General features: G+C 43.1%; 1 protein-coding gene across 1 annotated transcript; it reads left to right on the forward strand.

The window, feature by feature from the left end:
• Window positions 1–3846: 3846 nt before the first annotated feature.
• On the forward strand, window positions 3847–12215 carry LOC309409320 (ashwin; the record flags this gene model as incomplete). Its single annotated transcript, XM_082005455.1, has 4 exons — window positions 3847–3978; window positions 5800–5966; window positions 9338–9710; window positions 12159–12215. 4 exons carry the CDS (start codon window positions 3847–3849, stop codon window positions 12213–12215), a joined length of 729 nt encoding a protein of 242 aa, XP_081861581.1.
• Window positions 12216–15130: the final 2915 nt, after the last annotated feature.

Raw genomic sequence — 15130 nt, forward strand, 5'->3', positions numbered from 1 at the left:
AAGAACAGCAAATGAGAAATTGCTGACTTTGTTTAATCACCATTTAATTTGTCATGACTGGTCTGGAACGTCCACTTAGCCACCACAGGGGAAGACACTAAACATCTTGAGCAGATTTGAGAAATAACATATACAATTACTTGTAGTCCACACGGACAATGGAGATGTAAAACTTCAAATGAAATTTCTATGGACCAGAGAGACCAACATTAACAAAATGCTCTTGTGAATAATCCTGAAACTAAACATAGTCAAAAGGAATTTAGTTTCAAATTATTACATCTAAAAATCCCCTTCATTTCTGCAAGAGAACACTGAAAACCATGGCGAAAATGTCCAAAACTGAGTGAGAAATGGTAAGGTACACAATTCACAAGTGATCACTAAATAAAATTAGATCAAACTAAGAATATAGCCAGAAGCAAACCATGTTACCAAGATATAGTAGTGATGTTTTGTGCCAAGAACAACTTTTTTTTTTTTTTTTTTTTTTTTAAGAAGTTAAAAAGATCTTAGTTTGGGCTTCCATGACATTTTCAAATTGCATCCTCACCTGCAGTGTAAATTAGTGTTCTGACCTTCAACAATAACAACAAAAACCCAACAAACCCAGGAAGTACTACAGAAATAGCCTAGAAGTAAAATGATAATGCAGGTCTGTGGCAACACAGCCATGTTATCCTCCAACATCATCAAATGAAACACGGTGTGTTAAGTTGAAGGGAGCTGCCCAAAAGGTTGACTGCCAAAAAACTCCAACCATTCTTAAGAGCCTGCGCATAGCCTGAAGTGATAAACTATCATCTGGAGAGGTCAGGCAGCTTTCATACCTGAAGCTGTCAAGAACTTAATGTTCCTGTAGCCCACGATAAAGATGTCAATGTATGTCATTGAGAGAATGACAGAATTTTACTCTCGACCAAGATGCATTTAAAAACATCAAAAAACCTTACAAGCGAAAGTAGATTAAAAGTATAAAAGAAATCAAAATAAATACACAATCCCTGAGCAAAATCTCCATAGTACTACATAAGTCTGATAGCAAAGAAATTAAAACATTCATGCTAGACAAAAGCTGTGAAAAAAGCTTTTAAGAACAGCAAATGTCAACACACATCATCTGCATGTGACTTTTTTTAACATGTATTTTGTTCTCATTTATAAGAGCTTAGGGGCTTATGCCCACTGCAAAGAGGTAGGCTCTGCAGAACATGCTGACCAAGTGCAAGAGGCTGCCCCAGAGTTACAAATGGAAGCCAGTATGCCACTTTTTAGATGTTTAGAACTCCGGAAAACAAGATAATGGGGATGTTTCCTGTCAAAAAATAATCAATATGCAAACAAATTATCAGTCTACTAAATTTATTTTCTTAAGTGTACTAATAACCCTGCACGCACTCATTTCCAGTAAAAAGTGGAAAGCAGCTCTCCCCCACTTTTGTTAAATAATACCTTGCTTTGAATTTACATGTTGTTTGCTGCTGCCCTGTAAACCAGCACCTTACATACCTTACCTCCACACTGCTCGCTCACGTAGACATGCTCCTACACCCCGTGCAATTAACTGTGTGCAAGCCCTAAATAACCTTTCGATACGATTCCACGGGCCCGAGGTACCGGCCCCTCTCCAGAGCCAGGACTAGCCGCACCAGCCCCCGGGAGGACGGGGGCGCGGAGCGCCCGCACCCTGCCCAGCCCGCCGAGCCGCGCGGCGGCGAAGCGGCGCCGTTCACTTCGCCCCCGTCCCCGCACACGCCCGCAGCCCGACCGGGCGCTGCAGATCAGGCCCGGCCGCGACGGGCCCCGCGGCCCCTGCGCCGCGTCGCAACCCCATGCCGCTCCAGCCCACGGGCCGCCCGCCTCCACCCCGGCGGGTGACGGAGCTTCTCCTCCCGTTCGCCCTTCCCCAGCACCTGCCAACACCAGGCGCCGTCGCCGTCGTCGTCGCCGCCGCCGTCGTCGCCGCCACCACCACCACCGACAGCCGGGCCCACCGCTTCGAGGCCTTGCGGTGCGTTACCGGCGGCCGGGCCGGGCCCCGCCTCAGGCCACGCCGTCAGCGCCCAGGCCTCACGGCGCGCAGGGGTCCGCCGGCGGGCGGCGGGGGGGGGCGGGGGTACGGGACGGACGGGCAGCTTCCGCTGTGGCACAGGCCCCGCCCCGAGCTAACGTCACCGCTTCCCGGAGAGGAGGGGTGAGGAAGGGACAGGGGCGGGGGCCCTTCCGGTCACGTGAGGGAGGGGCACCAGCCGTCCCAGCGCGAACGGCTGGGGGTAGAGCCTCAACGAACCCCGCCCATCAGGGGGCGTGTTTGGGGCAGGGCGATGAGGGAGGTTACGTTAGCGCCGCCGCCACGCGCGCGCGGGAGGAGGGCTTTTGGCGGCGGCGGGCGTGTGTTGGCTGGCCCCGGCCCGCCTCTGCGGGGACCCCCCTCGGTGCGGTCTTCCCCGGAGGAGGAAGCGAGGCAGGGTAGCGGCGCCCTTGTGCTGTTCCCGTAGTCAGTGGCCCCTTCCCTGGGCCACTGGGCTCCGGCCGGCCCAGTAGGCCCTCATAGGTAGGAACGCTGAGCGCCAGGGGTTGCACACACATCTACGTCTACGCAGAGGAAGATCCGACTGCGAGCAAGCCCAGCGGTGCAAACGACGTGCGCCACTCGTGACCCGGGCAGGTTCGCAGAGGTCCCTTTATTATTTCCAAAGGCTGTAGCTACATCACAGTTAGTGGCTACAGACAAGGCCCAACCCTGACGTGCGAAGGATAAACGCTGACGGAAAAAGCAGCTCTTCCAAGATAAATCAAGAAGTAACAGTAGTTGCAGATGGTTTGGGAGGAAGGAAGGAGGAAGGGCACAAGGAAGCAAATTGCATAAACTGCCAGAAGACAGATTTGAGGACACCGTATGAAATATTGCCAATAAATGTTACTGCGTTGCTTGCTTGTACGCTTAAATGATTTTTACATATTCAAATCTTGAATTAATATTCTCAGCAGCGCTGCATATATATACAGCAATAATGTTACATACAGAGACATATGTATGCGACTTGTTCCACGTGTGCGTGTTTTTGTTACGTTACCTGTGTTACAGCACTTGTTGCCTGTGCCTCTTCGTTTGAAAAATGCGTCGGGTACTTCAAATTACGTTGCAATTTAATGTTGTGACAACGCGGTCAATTTACTAACGTGGTTATTTGTAGTTCCCTACTATTTATTTCCCTACTACTTGCTTTTAAACACGTGAGGGGACTACTCACTCAAACGAGCAGTTATTTTACTTCGGAATTACGAAGCGACTTCTGTTACTGCAGATGAAGAAGTGTTATCCCGTTTCATGGGCTGAGCTTTAGATCCGGTTTAATTCGGTGGCAAGGCCTCCGCGTCTAGCTGCTCAAAACCGTTTCGTACTGCTGCGCGCTGACGGAGCGCTAACCGAACAGATGTGTTCTGCCGACCCAACCGTCTCGGCCGGGGGAGGGCCGCCCCTCACCGGCGGTGAGAGGCTCCTTCCCACCCGCTCGCCGCCCCTGCCCCGAGAAGCCAAGCCGCGCCGGGAGGGACAGCTCTTGCTGTCCCCGAGCCAGGCTGCCCACGTCACGGAACGCTTCCCGCTCCAGCACCTGACGCCAAAGCAGCGCTTGGCGTGGACCGGCTACTCTGGAAGCCCGTTCCCAGCCCCTCCACGATAAGGAGCCTGCCAGAACGCCTCCGCCACACGCATTTACCCACGGTAAAAGCACGAACGCACGTCCCCACCCCGCCTGGCGTCCCGCGGCGCGCGTCACTTCCCGCACACCCCGCCCCGCGCGGCATTGTGGGAGGCCGGAAAGGGGTCGCCGGGGGAAGAAGATGGCGGCGCAGGGAAGGGGTCTTGCGCGCGGTGGCGGCAAGGAGGAGCGGGGCTCGGGGCGCCCGGACTCGGATCTGCTGCTGCACCCGGAGCTGCTCTCCGAGGAGTTCCTGCTGCTCACGCTGGAGCAGGTGCGCCCAGGCGCTGCCGGGGAGCCAGCCGGCCCCTGAGGCGAGGCGGGGCGGGGCGGGGCGGGGGGTGCGGCGCCTGCCCCGCCCGGCGGGAAGGGAGGCTTTCCGGGCCTGCGGCCCTGCTTGTTGTCCTGTTCCCCCTCCGCGTTACATCCGCTCTCTCTGTTTCTCCGCTTTACTCTGCAGGGAAACTCCTATCCTCCATCACCTACACGGGAAGCTTCCTCCCAGTCCTCCTACGGTTTCCAGCCTTTGTACTGCCCTTAACGGGTGGGCAAGAAGGATTCAAGGCGAAAAAAAACCCTAACAAACAAAGCCCAAGTCCATCCTCTGTAGGCTACGTACTTGCCTAGAGGAGGCCTGTAGTGTGACAGATGTCTCTGTGTTTGCAAAGGGGCTGTGTTTGAACACTGCCACTGTAGCTGCTAAAGAGGAATTTGCCCAAATCAGCAGGTCTGTGAGGCAGTGTTTGCATCTAGTAAAACTGTATGTGGAAAGATGGCCTTTATTAAAGTTGCCACATCCATACCCAGTGAATCAAGGAAATGCATCCTACATAATCGGTCAAGCTAATGCTTAAGTATGCATAATTGAAAAAAGTCTGAAAGTGAGTTATAAACAATTCTTTGTTTGGAGCTTCAGTTGATGTGATTTGGAATACTTGTTGCTGCCTTGCCTGAAAAATGCTAGGTGCGTGAAACAATACTAATCAAAGTTTTAGGTTTTTGTATGACCTCACTGAATTTTTGGATGTTCTTGTCCATCCAGTTTATGTGGACAAAAAAGGTACAGGTTTTAGGCCTACATCAGAAGTCATAAAGTGTTGCCAAAACCAGTAGTGGCAGAGACTTGACCTGATTTCAGTGACCTCCGGTTTGTAGGAAGTTAGTGGGTTTTTATCTCTTTTAATAAGTTTGGCAGGAGGTACAAAGAAGTTTTGTTTTCACAACTCTATACATGATTAGAAAGAAAACTGGTGTTCTGTTGTAACTGACAGATACTAGAAATCTCCTTTTGCTACTCATTCTTTGGGAATTGGGGAAGGAGGCACAGCTCTATGTCTGTAAGTCTGAAATGTGCTGTGTTCTAGTTGCCTGTTTTTTGGAAGTGTGAAGAAGAGTTCTGGTATTGCAGTTGGATTCAGGGAAGTGTGTTTAAGAGTGCATGAATACAGCAGTCATCAACAGTATGTCTATCATAACTTTTTCCTTCTTTTTTGCTACTATTTTTATTGGGAAAAATTGCAGGGTTTTGGATGGAGAGGGGCTGCAGAGTTGATCTGTGAGGGAAAAGGTGATGAACTGCCTACTACTGGTCACAGCTGGATCCAGCTGTCTTTGACACTGATGAAAACAACCCATCACACATCAAAATTTCAAGCAGAGGAACTGATAGCACTTGTGCTCAAATGCAGTTAACAAAGAGCAGCAGCCACCAGAGTTAGGAGACACAAAAGGATACACAGGAAGAGGCACCTGAGATATGTGAAGAGATGCACTTGTGGGTAGTGGCAAAAGAAACAATTATGCACTGACTCAAACATCCGCCTTTCCCATTGCCTCACTGAAGGGAGGGACTGAGTGGAATCCACACGGGAGACAAGTTGACAGTAGGAAGGCATGAGACCAGGCTGTCGCTGGCACAAGGCAGTTCATGGCCTCTCCACACTGGTCAGCCCTGCAAGCCCCCTCACTTCTGAAAACCTGGCATTTATGCCCAATATGCTACCTTAAAGTGGCTTTTGAAAAAAGCAGTTATGCCACTAAGATGCTTGTGCTTTGAATTTGTCATAATAATAACCTTTTTTCCTGTTCCCCACAGAAGAATATACTAGTCAAAAATGAGGTAAAGATGGACAAAGATGATCTAACTGATCTCTATATTCAACATGCCATTCCTCTGCCTCAGCGTGACTTACCAAAAAGTAGATGGGGGAAAATGATGGAAAAGAAAAGGCAGCAAAATGAGTTGAAAAGTCAGAATAAAAGGTAATTTAGCTTTTATTAGGCTAGACCTGGAGAATTTAGGACTATGCATTTAGTTTAAGCTTTGTTTGCCTGATTAATGAAACTTGTATATTGGACATTGTTACAGTTTACAGAGAATTGCCATGTCAGGTCTTCTGTGTCAGAAGTGTTAGACTCTAATACTGCAATAACGGGAAAAAGAGGAAGATAATACTTTTTTGTCGTCCAAATGTCATTAATGGTATCTAGCTTATAGTGCTTCTTTTCATAGAATGGTTTGGGCTGGAAGGTGTCTTTCAAGGTCATCTAGTCCATCCCCCCTGGAATGAGCAGGGACATCTTCAACTAGATCACATTGCTCAGAGCCCCGTCCAACCTGACCTGGAATGTTGCCAGGGATGGGGCATCCACTACCTCTCTGGGCAACCTGTGCCAGTGTTTCACCATCCTCCGTGTGAAAAATTTCTTCCTTATGTCTAGTCTAAATCTACCCTGTTTTAGTTTAAAACCATTACCCCTTGTTCTATCGCTGATAAAAAGTCAGTCCCCATCTTTCTTAGATGCCCCCTTTAACTACTCAAAGGCTGCAAGAAGGTCTCCCCAGAGCCTTCTCTTCTCCAGGCTGAACAACCTTAACTCTCTCATCCTGTCCTCACAACAGAGGTGTTCCACTCATCTGATCATTTTTGTGGCTCTCCTCTGGACCTGCTCTAACACGTTCATGTCTTTTCTGTGCTGAGGGCTCCAGATCTGGACTCAGGACTTCAGGTGGAGTGTCACCAGAGTAGAGGGGCAGAATCACCTCCCTCGACCTGCTGGCCGCACTGCTTTGGATGCAGCCCAGGATACGGTTGGCCTTCTGGGCTGTGAGCGCACATTGCTGGCTCATGTCCAGCTTTTCATCCGCCAGTACTCCCAAGTCCTTCTTGGCAGGGCTGTTTTGGTAACAGATGAATATTTAGGATACTCAGGGGATGGGAGGTAAAATCTACACTTTTCTCTGGTTTTAGGGTGCTATGTTAAGTACCAGGCTAAGCTAGACAAGAATAGGAGCATTTTTCATTAAATTGTCCTCATAATTGGGAATTTCTCAGGGGCCATGCTGACTACCTGAGTAATCGGTGAAACAGTGGAATCTCAGATTGCTCATGTAGAGAAGTTTTTGCTTCCTCTAGTAAATCCTGTATTCTTTACCATGTGCTACAAAGTAAACAGAAGGATTAGAACATGCCCTCTGTCCAGCCCGGCCCAAGGTGTGGCTAGAACAGTTCTCTAGAATGCGTACTGAAATCTAGGCTTCACAGAGAGTGTCCTGCAGGAGGGGACACAGTCCTAAAATGGTTCTTTTCAGCTGTCAGCTAGCGTCAGTGTTCTCCCTCAGAAGAGTGCTGGCTAATACGAGTCCTACTCTGAAGTTTCTAAGCTGCCTGTGCTTTATATGAAGAAAGTGAATGTGGCATCCAAGGTTCTATGTTCTTCTGTGAGCCATGCATCTAAAAATAAGATGTGACAGCTCTTGATGGTACAGCATCCAAATTTCTTTTGGAAGTTTCCCAAAGTGTTTCCCTGGGAATGTTATCTTTATTGTAGCATGTGTTCATTTGTACAAGAGCTACAGTTGTAAAATTCAGTTTAGAATAGGTAACAGTCCTTCTAGAACTGCAGTTAGTTCCTAACTTGCCAGTCTTCACCAAGCTGAATTAAAAAAAAAAATCATCCCCATAGGGAAAGCAGACTTGTATTAAGGAAGGTGACTGAAAAAAGGTATAAAAATCTTTTCTTTCACATAGTTTGTAAACTAGCTTTCTAAAAAGGTTGCTGAGGGAACGTGTACCTTGTCAGGAGCGTTGAATAAATTCTCGGACAAAGCCAAAGTATGTTCAGCTTTTTAGGCTTTTCAAGTGAAGTTATGCTCCTTAATTTAATGGATGTGTTATATATTACTGTTATTTCAGTAGTATTTAACTGAAACAACGTGCCTGGCTGAACAGTTCTGGTGTTCGAAGCTAATCTCATTTTGTAGAAGCTCTCCCAGAAACTGCTTCTACTGTAGTACAGACATCAGTTGTGTCTGATCTCTTGACAAACAAGTCCCAAATGAATTAAAGGTCTTTCTTTGTCTCTATCAGTTCCGGGAACCCAATTAAAAGAAAAAGAGGATTATGTGACATATGTTGTTGTGAACAGATAGTAATGTAGAAGCAAATCTGAATAAGAGCCGAACTTTCTCTTGCTCTCTGAGCTCTTAAATTGTGACTCCTTTAATTTTTTTTTTAAAGAAACCCCTGATCTTGACAGAAATTGTACAAGCGACATGTAATTTCTTAATATGTGAGGCTTATCAGCAGCTATTAATCTAATGTTGTTCCAAGTAAACAAATGGAGTCTCTGCTTGTGGCTTATTTTAAAGAAACCCAACATCAATATTGTAAAAGTAATTACAAATTAACAAATACATTTCATTGTTGAAAACACTATAGTTCAACTTTTATTCCTGTGTTTAATATGAGATGATGAAACAGTAAGTGTGTACTGAAAACTGAAGTTTCTGAACAGGAATATTATATAACTTAATGTTTTTTTATTTGTTAGATCTGCGCTTTCCAAGCACTTTCTCTTTGTCATTCCCGACCAATGCTTTTTAAAACCTTTGAATTCATGTAGAGTGAGCTGTGATAACTTTCTGCTTTATTTTTTGTCAGTCTGGATGTTTTCTGATACTACTGTTTTGATATTAGCTTGATAGTATTCCTCTTTCATTTATCACTTGTTATTAAATTGGCCAGCTCTGACTACACACAGGCTTAAAGGCACAAACTATTAAAAAAAAACCCAACTCATGAAATCCGTTTAGTGTTCCTGTTCAAAGATAGCTTATTTCAAAAACAGGTATGCTTTTTTTGCTTAATGTTTTTATTCCTTGTCTCACAGTCTTTTAGACTGTCTTAACATTATGGTTTTGATTCAGAGTGGAAACAGGGAGATCTAGAAGCATCAGAATATTAGATGCTGTTCTTGTAGGTAAGGTGGCACACGCTTTCTCAACTATTCACCTTCTGAAATACTTAGCAGCTATTATCTCTTTAGTTACTCTGGAATAGCTACAGTGGTATAAGCACACAGTTGTAACTGTCTGCCTAGGAAGTTCCTCACACAACCCTCCCTGCTGAACACTGTTTTTCACAGAACTTCCTGTCCCCCTCCCCCCTTCAGATTTTGGAAGCAATTTCTGTTGCCTAAGTTTGGAGCAGCTAAGAGTTTAAGGTTAGTATTTTGGGATATATTTTTGCTTTAGGCAAGATTAAACTCATTTTCACTACTCATGTATTGGGTATGCTATTTTTGGATCGTCTAGCTTGTGTTTCTGAGAATTTTACAATTTGTATTTTCAGTGTTACAACAACAGAAGGTTTAAGGAAACGGCCATTAATTGTGTTTGATGGCAATTCAACAAGTACAAGCATAAAGGTGAAGAAGACGGAGAACGGAGCTGCCGATCGCCTAAAACCTCCTCCAGCTGGAAGCACCATCAACACCGTTAGAAGATTATCAGTTCCTTCAAATGCCTCAACATACATTTCAGCCTCCAGTTTATCAGAGGATGATAAGCTGGGAATGAGGAATAATGAGACTAAGCAGAACAATATTTCAAAGACTAACAGCAGTGTATTGGCTAGTCTGAAGGTGTACCCTTTGTCTCCAGTAGCAGGAACTACTGTTGTGAAGCTAAAGAGAGCTGTTCCAAAAGAAGAATCTGATTTGCCGGTATGTATGTTAAGTGTCTTATTTTGCAGTTGTGGGTGTTTTTTGTTTTTTTTTAATTGAAACTTGCAGGAGCCAAAGGTAGACCCTTGTAAGAGTTTCCACGATTATTTTATTTCGGAGTAATAGTAGAGTCTTTATTTAGAAACAGGCAAAAGAGTAGCTGGTTTGGGAAAGATGAGAAGGAAAGAAATGAAGTGCTTTATGCTTGTTCATGGGCAACTTCTGTGTGAGAGGCAGCTTTGTAGAAAACATGCGTGTAATTTTAAAGTGAGTGAGTAGGTAATATTTAAGGTGGTAGCAGTCAAATAAAACACTAACAAAATAATCCTACTGGTAGGTCTGAGAGAGAGAACAGGTATTACAGAACAACATGAACAGCCTTAAAGGGAGGACAAGTGGTCTGTTTTCTGTAGTAAGGAAGAAAAAAATGGAATGTTAACATTTGTAACAATTACACTTAGATGGTTGAGTAGGACAAGCTTTCATTTGTCAAAGTGAAGGAAGAGATGTTACAGGAACTGAAGTGAGATGCTGAGAGCTATAGAATATATCCTTAGAGGAAGAATGCCATCTGTCTTAAATCTCACATAGGAATTGGCAGGCTGGAGGAAGGAACTGAATGTGAAAATCTGGAGAGCTGGGTCTGAACGAGAAGCCATAACAACAAACCATACTATAGTTGAAGTGAGAGGCCAAAGGTCGAGTTATCATTTTGAGCCATGGTGATCTTAACCAGGTACTTGGGCTTCTGTGAGACAATGAGAAAGACATGCTGAGATCTTGAACTTGGGTGCTGTTCCCAAGCAAAGACTGATAACTGAACTGTTAACTGTTAAGGTAAATAGTTATCTTCTTTCTGCAAGATTAGATTCAGCTGCAAACTAATGTAGAGAAGGGAACTGCACTACAGATGGGTGCAGAATGATGCTGATGAGCTGAAGTGATGAGAGAATTGCTAAGGCAGGATATACGAATTCAGGAGGGCATATCTTTGAAAGTGTAGGTAATTGTGCTGAATGTAGCTGCCAGTTGGGGAGAACCACAGAACAGTGGTTATTTTTGACAAAGGTGTGATCAGCCTTTGAGGGCTTGGCAGTGAGCAAGGAGCATTTTGGTATTTAGAACTCTTCCAAGTATTGGTCAGATCTGAACCTACAGAGGTTTTGAAATTTGTTTAGTATACACCTCACAGGTTCTTTATATTTAATTTAAATGTTTTGTAGACACAATGATGAACACTTCTAAGTGACGCTGTATAACTGACACTCAAAAGCTATGGCTTCTGACACTTGACTTTCTAGCTTAGCCACAGTTTATATTGTTCAAGTTAATACCAGTAAGTTCAGTCATTCCTTGGCTGATGTCGGTCAGACACGTTTGAAGTTAGGCAAGTGTGTTGTATGGATGTTACTTTACTGTCTGAGATTAAAGAACTTTGTACTGAATACTAAGTGATGCAGCCAGGAAGAATCAGTATACTTGGCAGATGGCTGCGGACTGTAAAGCCTGATGTATTTTTAGTATAATGACAGTAATGACAATTGCCTTTTCAAGCCAATGACTGTCCTTTGACTTTCAAGAAAAACTGAAGTTCTCGTACTGAATAGCACAGGACTATCCCTCTGATCTTTGGGTCTAATTCCCTTAAACCTTTCAGAGGTTGCAATCCAGGATCGCTACAAATAAACTAATGCTGAAACTCTTAATGAGACGAGAAATCTATAGATTGTGCTCCCTAAACCAGTCTGTTGCAGAATGTTCTTGAAAACTCGTATATCTGTTTTTATTCTGCTTGTGTGAACTATTAAAGCTCTAATTTCTCAGATTTTTTTTCTTATTTTACATGGTGAAATGTAATTATTTCACCACTTCAATCTCCCATTGTTTTACTTTGGGCTTGCTTGCTTTTTTCCTGGTTTCTTGGGACAGGGCTTGAAATATGAGTTCCTCTGAGGCTTTGGCAATTATTTCACTTTTTTATACATGTCATTACAAAGGAAGACCAACTATTCCTTCTCTTTTTCTAACATTTTTACTATTTGACAAAAGTAAATTGGTTTCCTGGTTGTGTGTTAGCTCTTTTCTTGTACAATCCCATTGCAACAAGTCTTTTAAGAAGGCAATCTGAAATAACTTTAGAAATATGTTTTGAAACTCCAACATGTACCTGTTTCTAAGCTACATAATTGAAAGACATTTTTGCATAACTAATTGTAGGATTAAGAAAAAACATATATGATTTGCAGGTAGTTACATTCGTTGGCTTTATTTTTATCTTCTCCAGAGAAGTTCTGTGATATTTAACTTTCTCCACAAGATGGCAATAGAAACCTGTTGTAGTAGCATGTAGCTGAGTACAGCAATAGTGAAGTACTAGCTTTGAATATTGCAGGTTAATTACTAACTTCTACTTGTGCATACTTATTTATATATTTTCTTGTATTCCAGAATGACCTAAAGCCTACGGAAGCAAAGAAGAAAATCCAGCATGTTACATGGCCATGAAGTAGCCAATGGGGCTTAAAATATAAATGTTACTTCCATATTTTCAAACAGATAAGTCATATTTAAACAGTTTAAGTACAATTCTTTTTAAACCTCACAGGGATTCAGGTTGCTGTGAAATTTTAACAAGGTTGAAAGTTCCCTCTTCTAAAGCTGGAGTCATTATCATCAGTCACCTTAAGAGTGTCTACTCTTGTACACCAAGTAGTTCATTACTTCTTTAAAAGCTGGTGATGTTACAATATACTAAACCCTCCACTTTTAGTTTTCAAGATTATTATGGTTCATCTCCTGCATGTCCCTATGATTCACACATATAAATATGGGGTTTTTAAAATTTGTTTCAGTAAGATTCAGTTTTGTTCCACTTCTGGTTAAATAGTTAAAATAGCTGTTGAGATTCAGAGTGATCCCAAGAGCCTTCTTGGCTTCAAAAAAGTAATTAATTTAGATGAGAAAACTGACCATTCTGCTGATAAGATAGTCTGAGACAAAATTTCTTTCCTTTTCGTTGCACAGAACAGGAGTGTAGAATTTACAGTGCATGTTAGGTTGGTAATAACAGATGAACTATTTAACAGCATTACTTCAAATTGAAGTTTCTCTTATTGACATATGAAATAAGAAATGCACAGATGGAAGTATGTTATTAGACTGTTTGATAGGAATCTTTGAGAGGAAGTAGTGAATGGATTAGTGCCGTGTTCTCTTGAATACCCCGGCATACTTTATACATGAATAAGTGTAAAAATGTGCCGATATAGCAAATTTGCTTGTTTTCCTAGTTACAATCATGCTTATAAAATATGGAGAAAACCTGTGGAATGCAGGCCAGTGCTTTCTCAACTTACTAACAGTTGGTGAGGGACAGGGGTAGGAAGGCAAAGTATCACCTTGAAAGCATTAGTGTATGTAGTTAAACTCTTTGGAGGAAAAAAAACCAAAAAACCCACAAAACACAAAACAACCTGTTTTCCCTTCCTTTGATAATTTAACATGGATGTTGGTTTTCTGTGAAATTTGGTGTTTCATCTGGATTATTTGTAGTGTCTTATAAGGCAGAAGTCCAGTTAAGTTGATGGAAACATTTTTATGAAATCTCAGTGGCTCAGGGTGAAGCCAGTTTAGATACATTTTACGTATGGATGGTAAATAATAATAATGCTCCCAGCCTTAGTAAAACAAAACCATAATCAAATTCTGAATCCACTTAGTTAACTCACTAAAAGAAGCTGTCAGTAGTGATCTGAAAGCTTGTTTACATTTTTAACATTGGTTAATATTGAAACCAAAAACTGTAGCTTAATTCATGACTGACAGAAGTTCTCCATTCCCTGTTATGACATAAAAGGCACTTCTCGAATGCTGTAAAATGGTAAGAATGTGTTTTGAAATATTGTGTGCTGTTTCCCTTTTACTAAACACTTGTGCAGTTTTTGTACTTGAGTACAGCAAACTTTAACGTAATGTACATTTTGTATGTAAAGAGTTGTCTTTTAAGTAGACTTATCCTATTTAAATAAATTCAAGTAAAAGCAAACAAAGTAGTGATGACTTGTTTTTGTGATGTAATTAAGCTTGTTCATTTTATACGTTATATTTCAGTGGACTTGAAGTGATTGGAACTTAAAAAGAAGCTTACAGGGTAAAAGGCTCAGTAGCTACTTTGGAGTTTTAGCTGCAGTCAGGATCATGTGAATTGCTGGTCCTTGCACTAGTTTAACAGTCTGGTAGGAGGTCTGTTTTGTGGGTGGCTTCTTGGAAGTTATTTAGAGTCTAGGCTATATTTTGTTGCAGTTTCAGTTGCTAGGAGCATGTGTGTCTTGGTAAGTGTTGAGGAGTGATATGCAGAACTGTACTGGAATAATAGCATGATGCTGCTATTGCATAGTAACAGTCTTGTTTTCAGGCCAGTGTGCTTTCCAGCCTTGTCATGTTTCACCTACCTTTCCCCAAAGCTGGGACCATTTTGCCATCTGTTGTAGCCCTTGGGGGGCAAGGTGCAAGCCATGCAGCTCTTCCAACCTTCCCCTGCCCCCTTAGCTAATAGTAATCTGTCTTCTCTCAGCAAAGTGTTAGAGCAGAGCTGCAGTGTACTGGGGGATTGCCAGACCCCGAAGGAGGGAGTAAGTGAGGTGCTTGCCCTCCTTTGGGAGGTGTGGATATAAGATGGATTTTTATAGCTATTCTTTACTACAGCCTTCATCAATAGAATGAGGTCACCAAAGGATAGAATTTAGTCATTCCGTGAGATCAGATTAGGGCAGTGTACACTTCAAAAATGTCAGCCAGCCAACTTCTTAAAATGGTGTACAGTAAACAAAATCTGATCCGATGCATCTATTTAGCTTGTTCAATTAATGAGAGAGGAATGACCTGTGACCACTTTATACTTGGTACAAAAAGAGACAAATTCAAGAGTGGTGGCAGGAACTAGGAGCAAACTTTCCCTACCAGTTACACACAGAGTAAGTATATTCTTAATTCTTCTTTCCACATCTGAAGGTTCCTGTTGGAAGTGTGATACATTACTTTCCTACTTTTGCTAGATGCAAATTAATTCCATCTGGAAGATGTACCAAGATTGTACATTGCATAACATGGCCGTATTTCTTGAAGTTTGCTTTGGGAAGAGAGTTACCGTCCTTTGGAATATTTCCTCTTGATTTTATTGTCCTGCCAGCATGCTGTTGCTGGCAGTTGCCTTTGCAGCAAACATGTAGCAGAAATGATGCTCGAGCAAAGGGTGTCGCGTATTGCAAAATGAAATTAAAGCACGCCCTTGTATAGAAGTTAAACTTCTTTCTCCGAGATTAAATGTCTTTTGAGTTGCCTTGACCTTCTTGCTTGCTGAGAACAACATTTTGATTTTGAGTTTAGAGCCTATGAACACATTTTTATCAGGTGCAGTCAAT

This window comes from Phaethon aethereus (assembly GCF_964289735.1).
Source record: "Phaethon aethereus genome assembly, chromosome: 1".
NCBI classification, from domain to species: Eukaryota; Metazoa; Chordata; class Aves; order Phaethontiformes; family Phaethontidae; genus Phaethon; species Phaethon aethereus.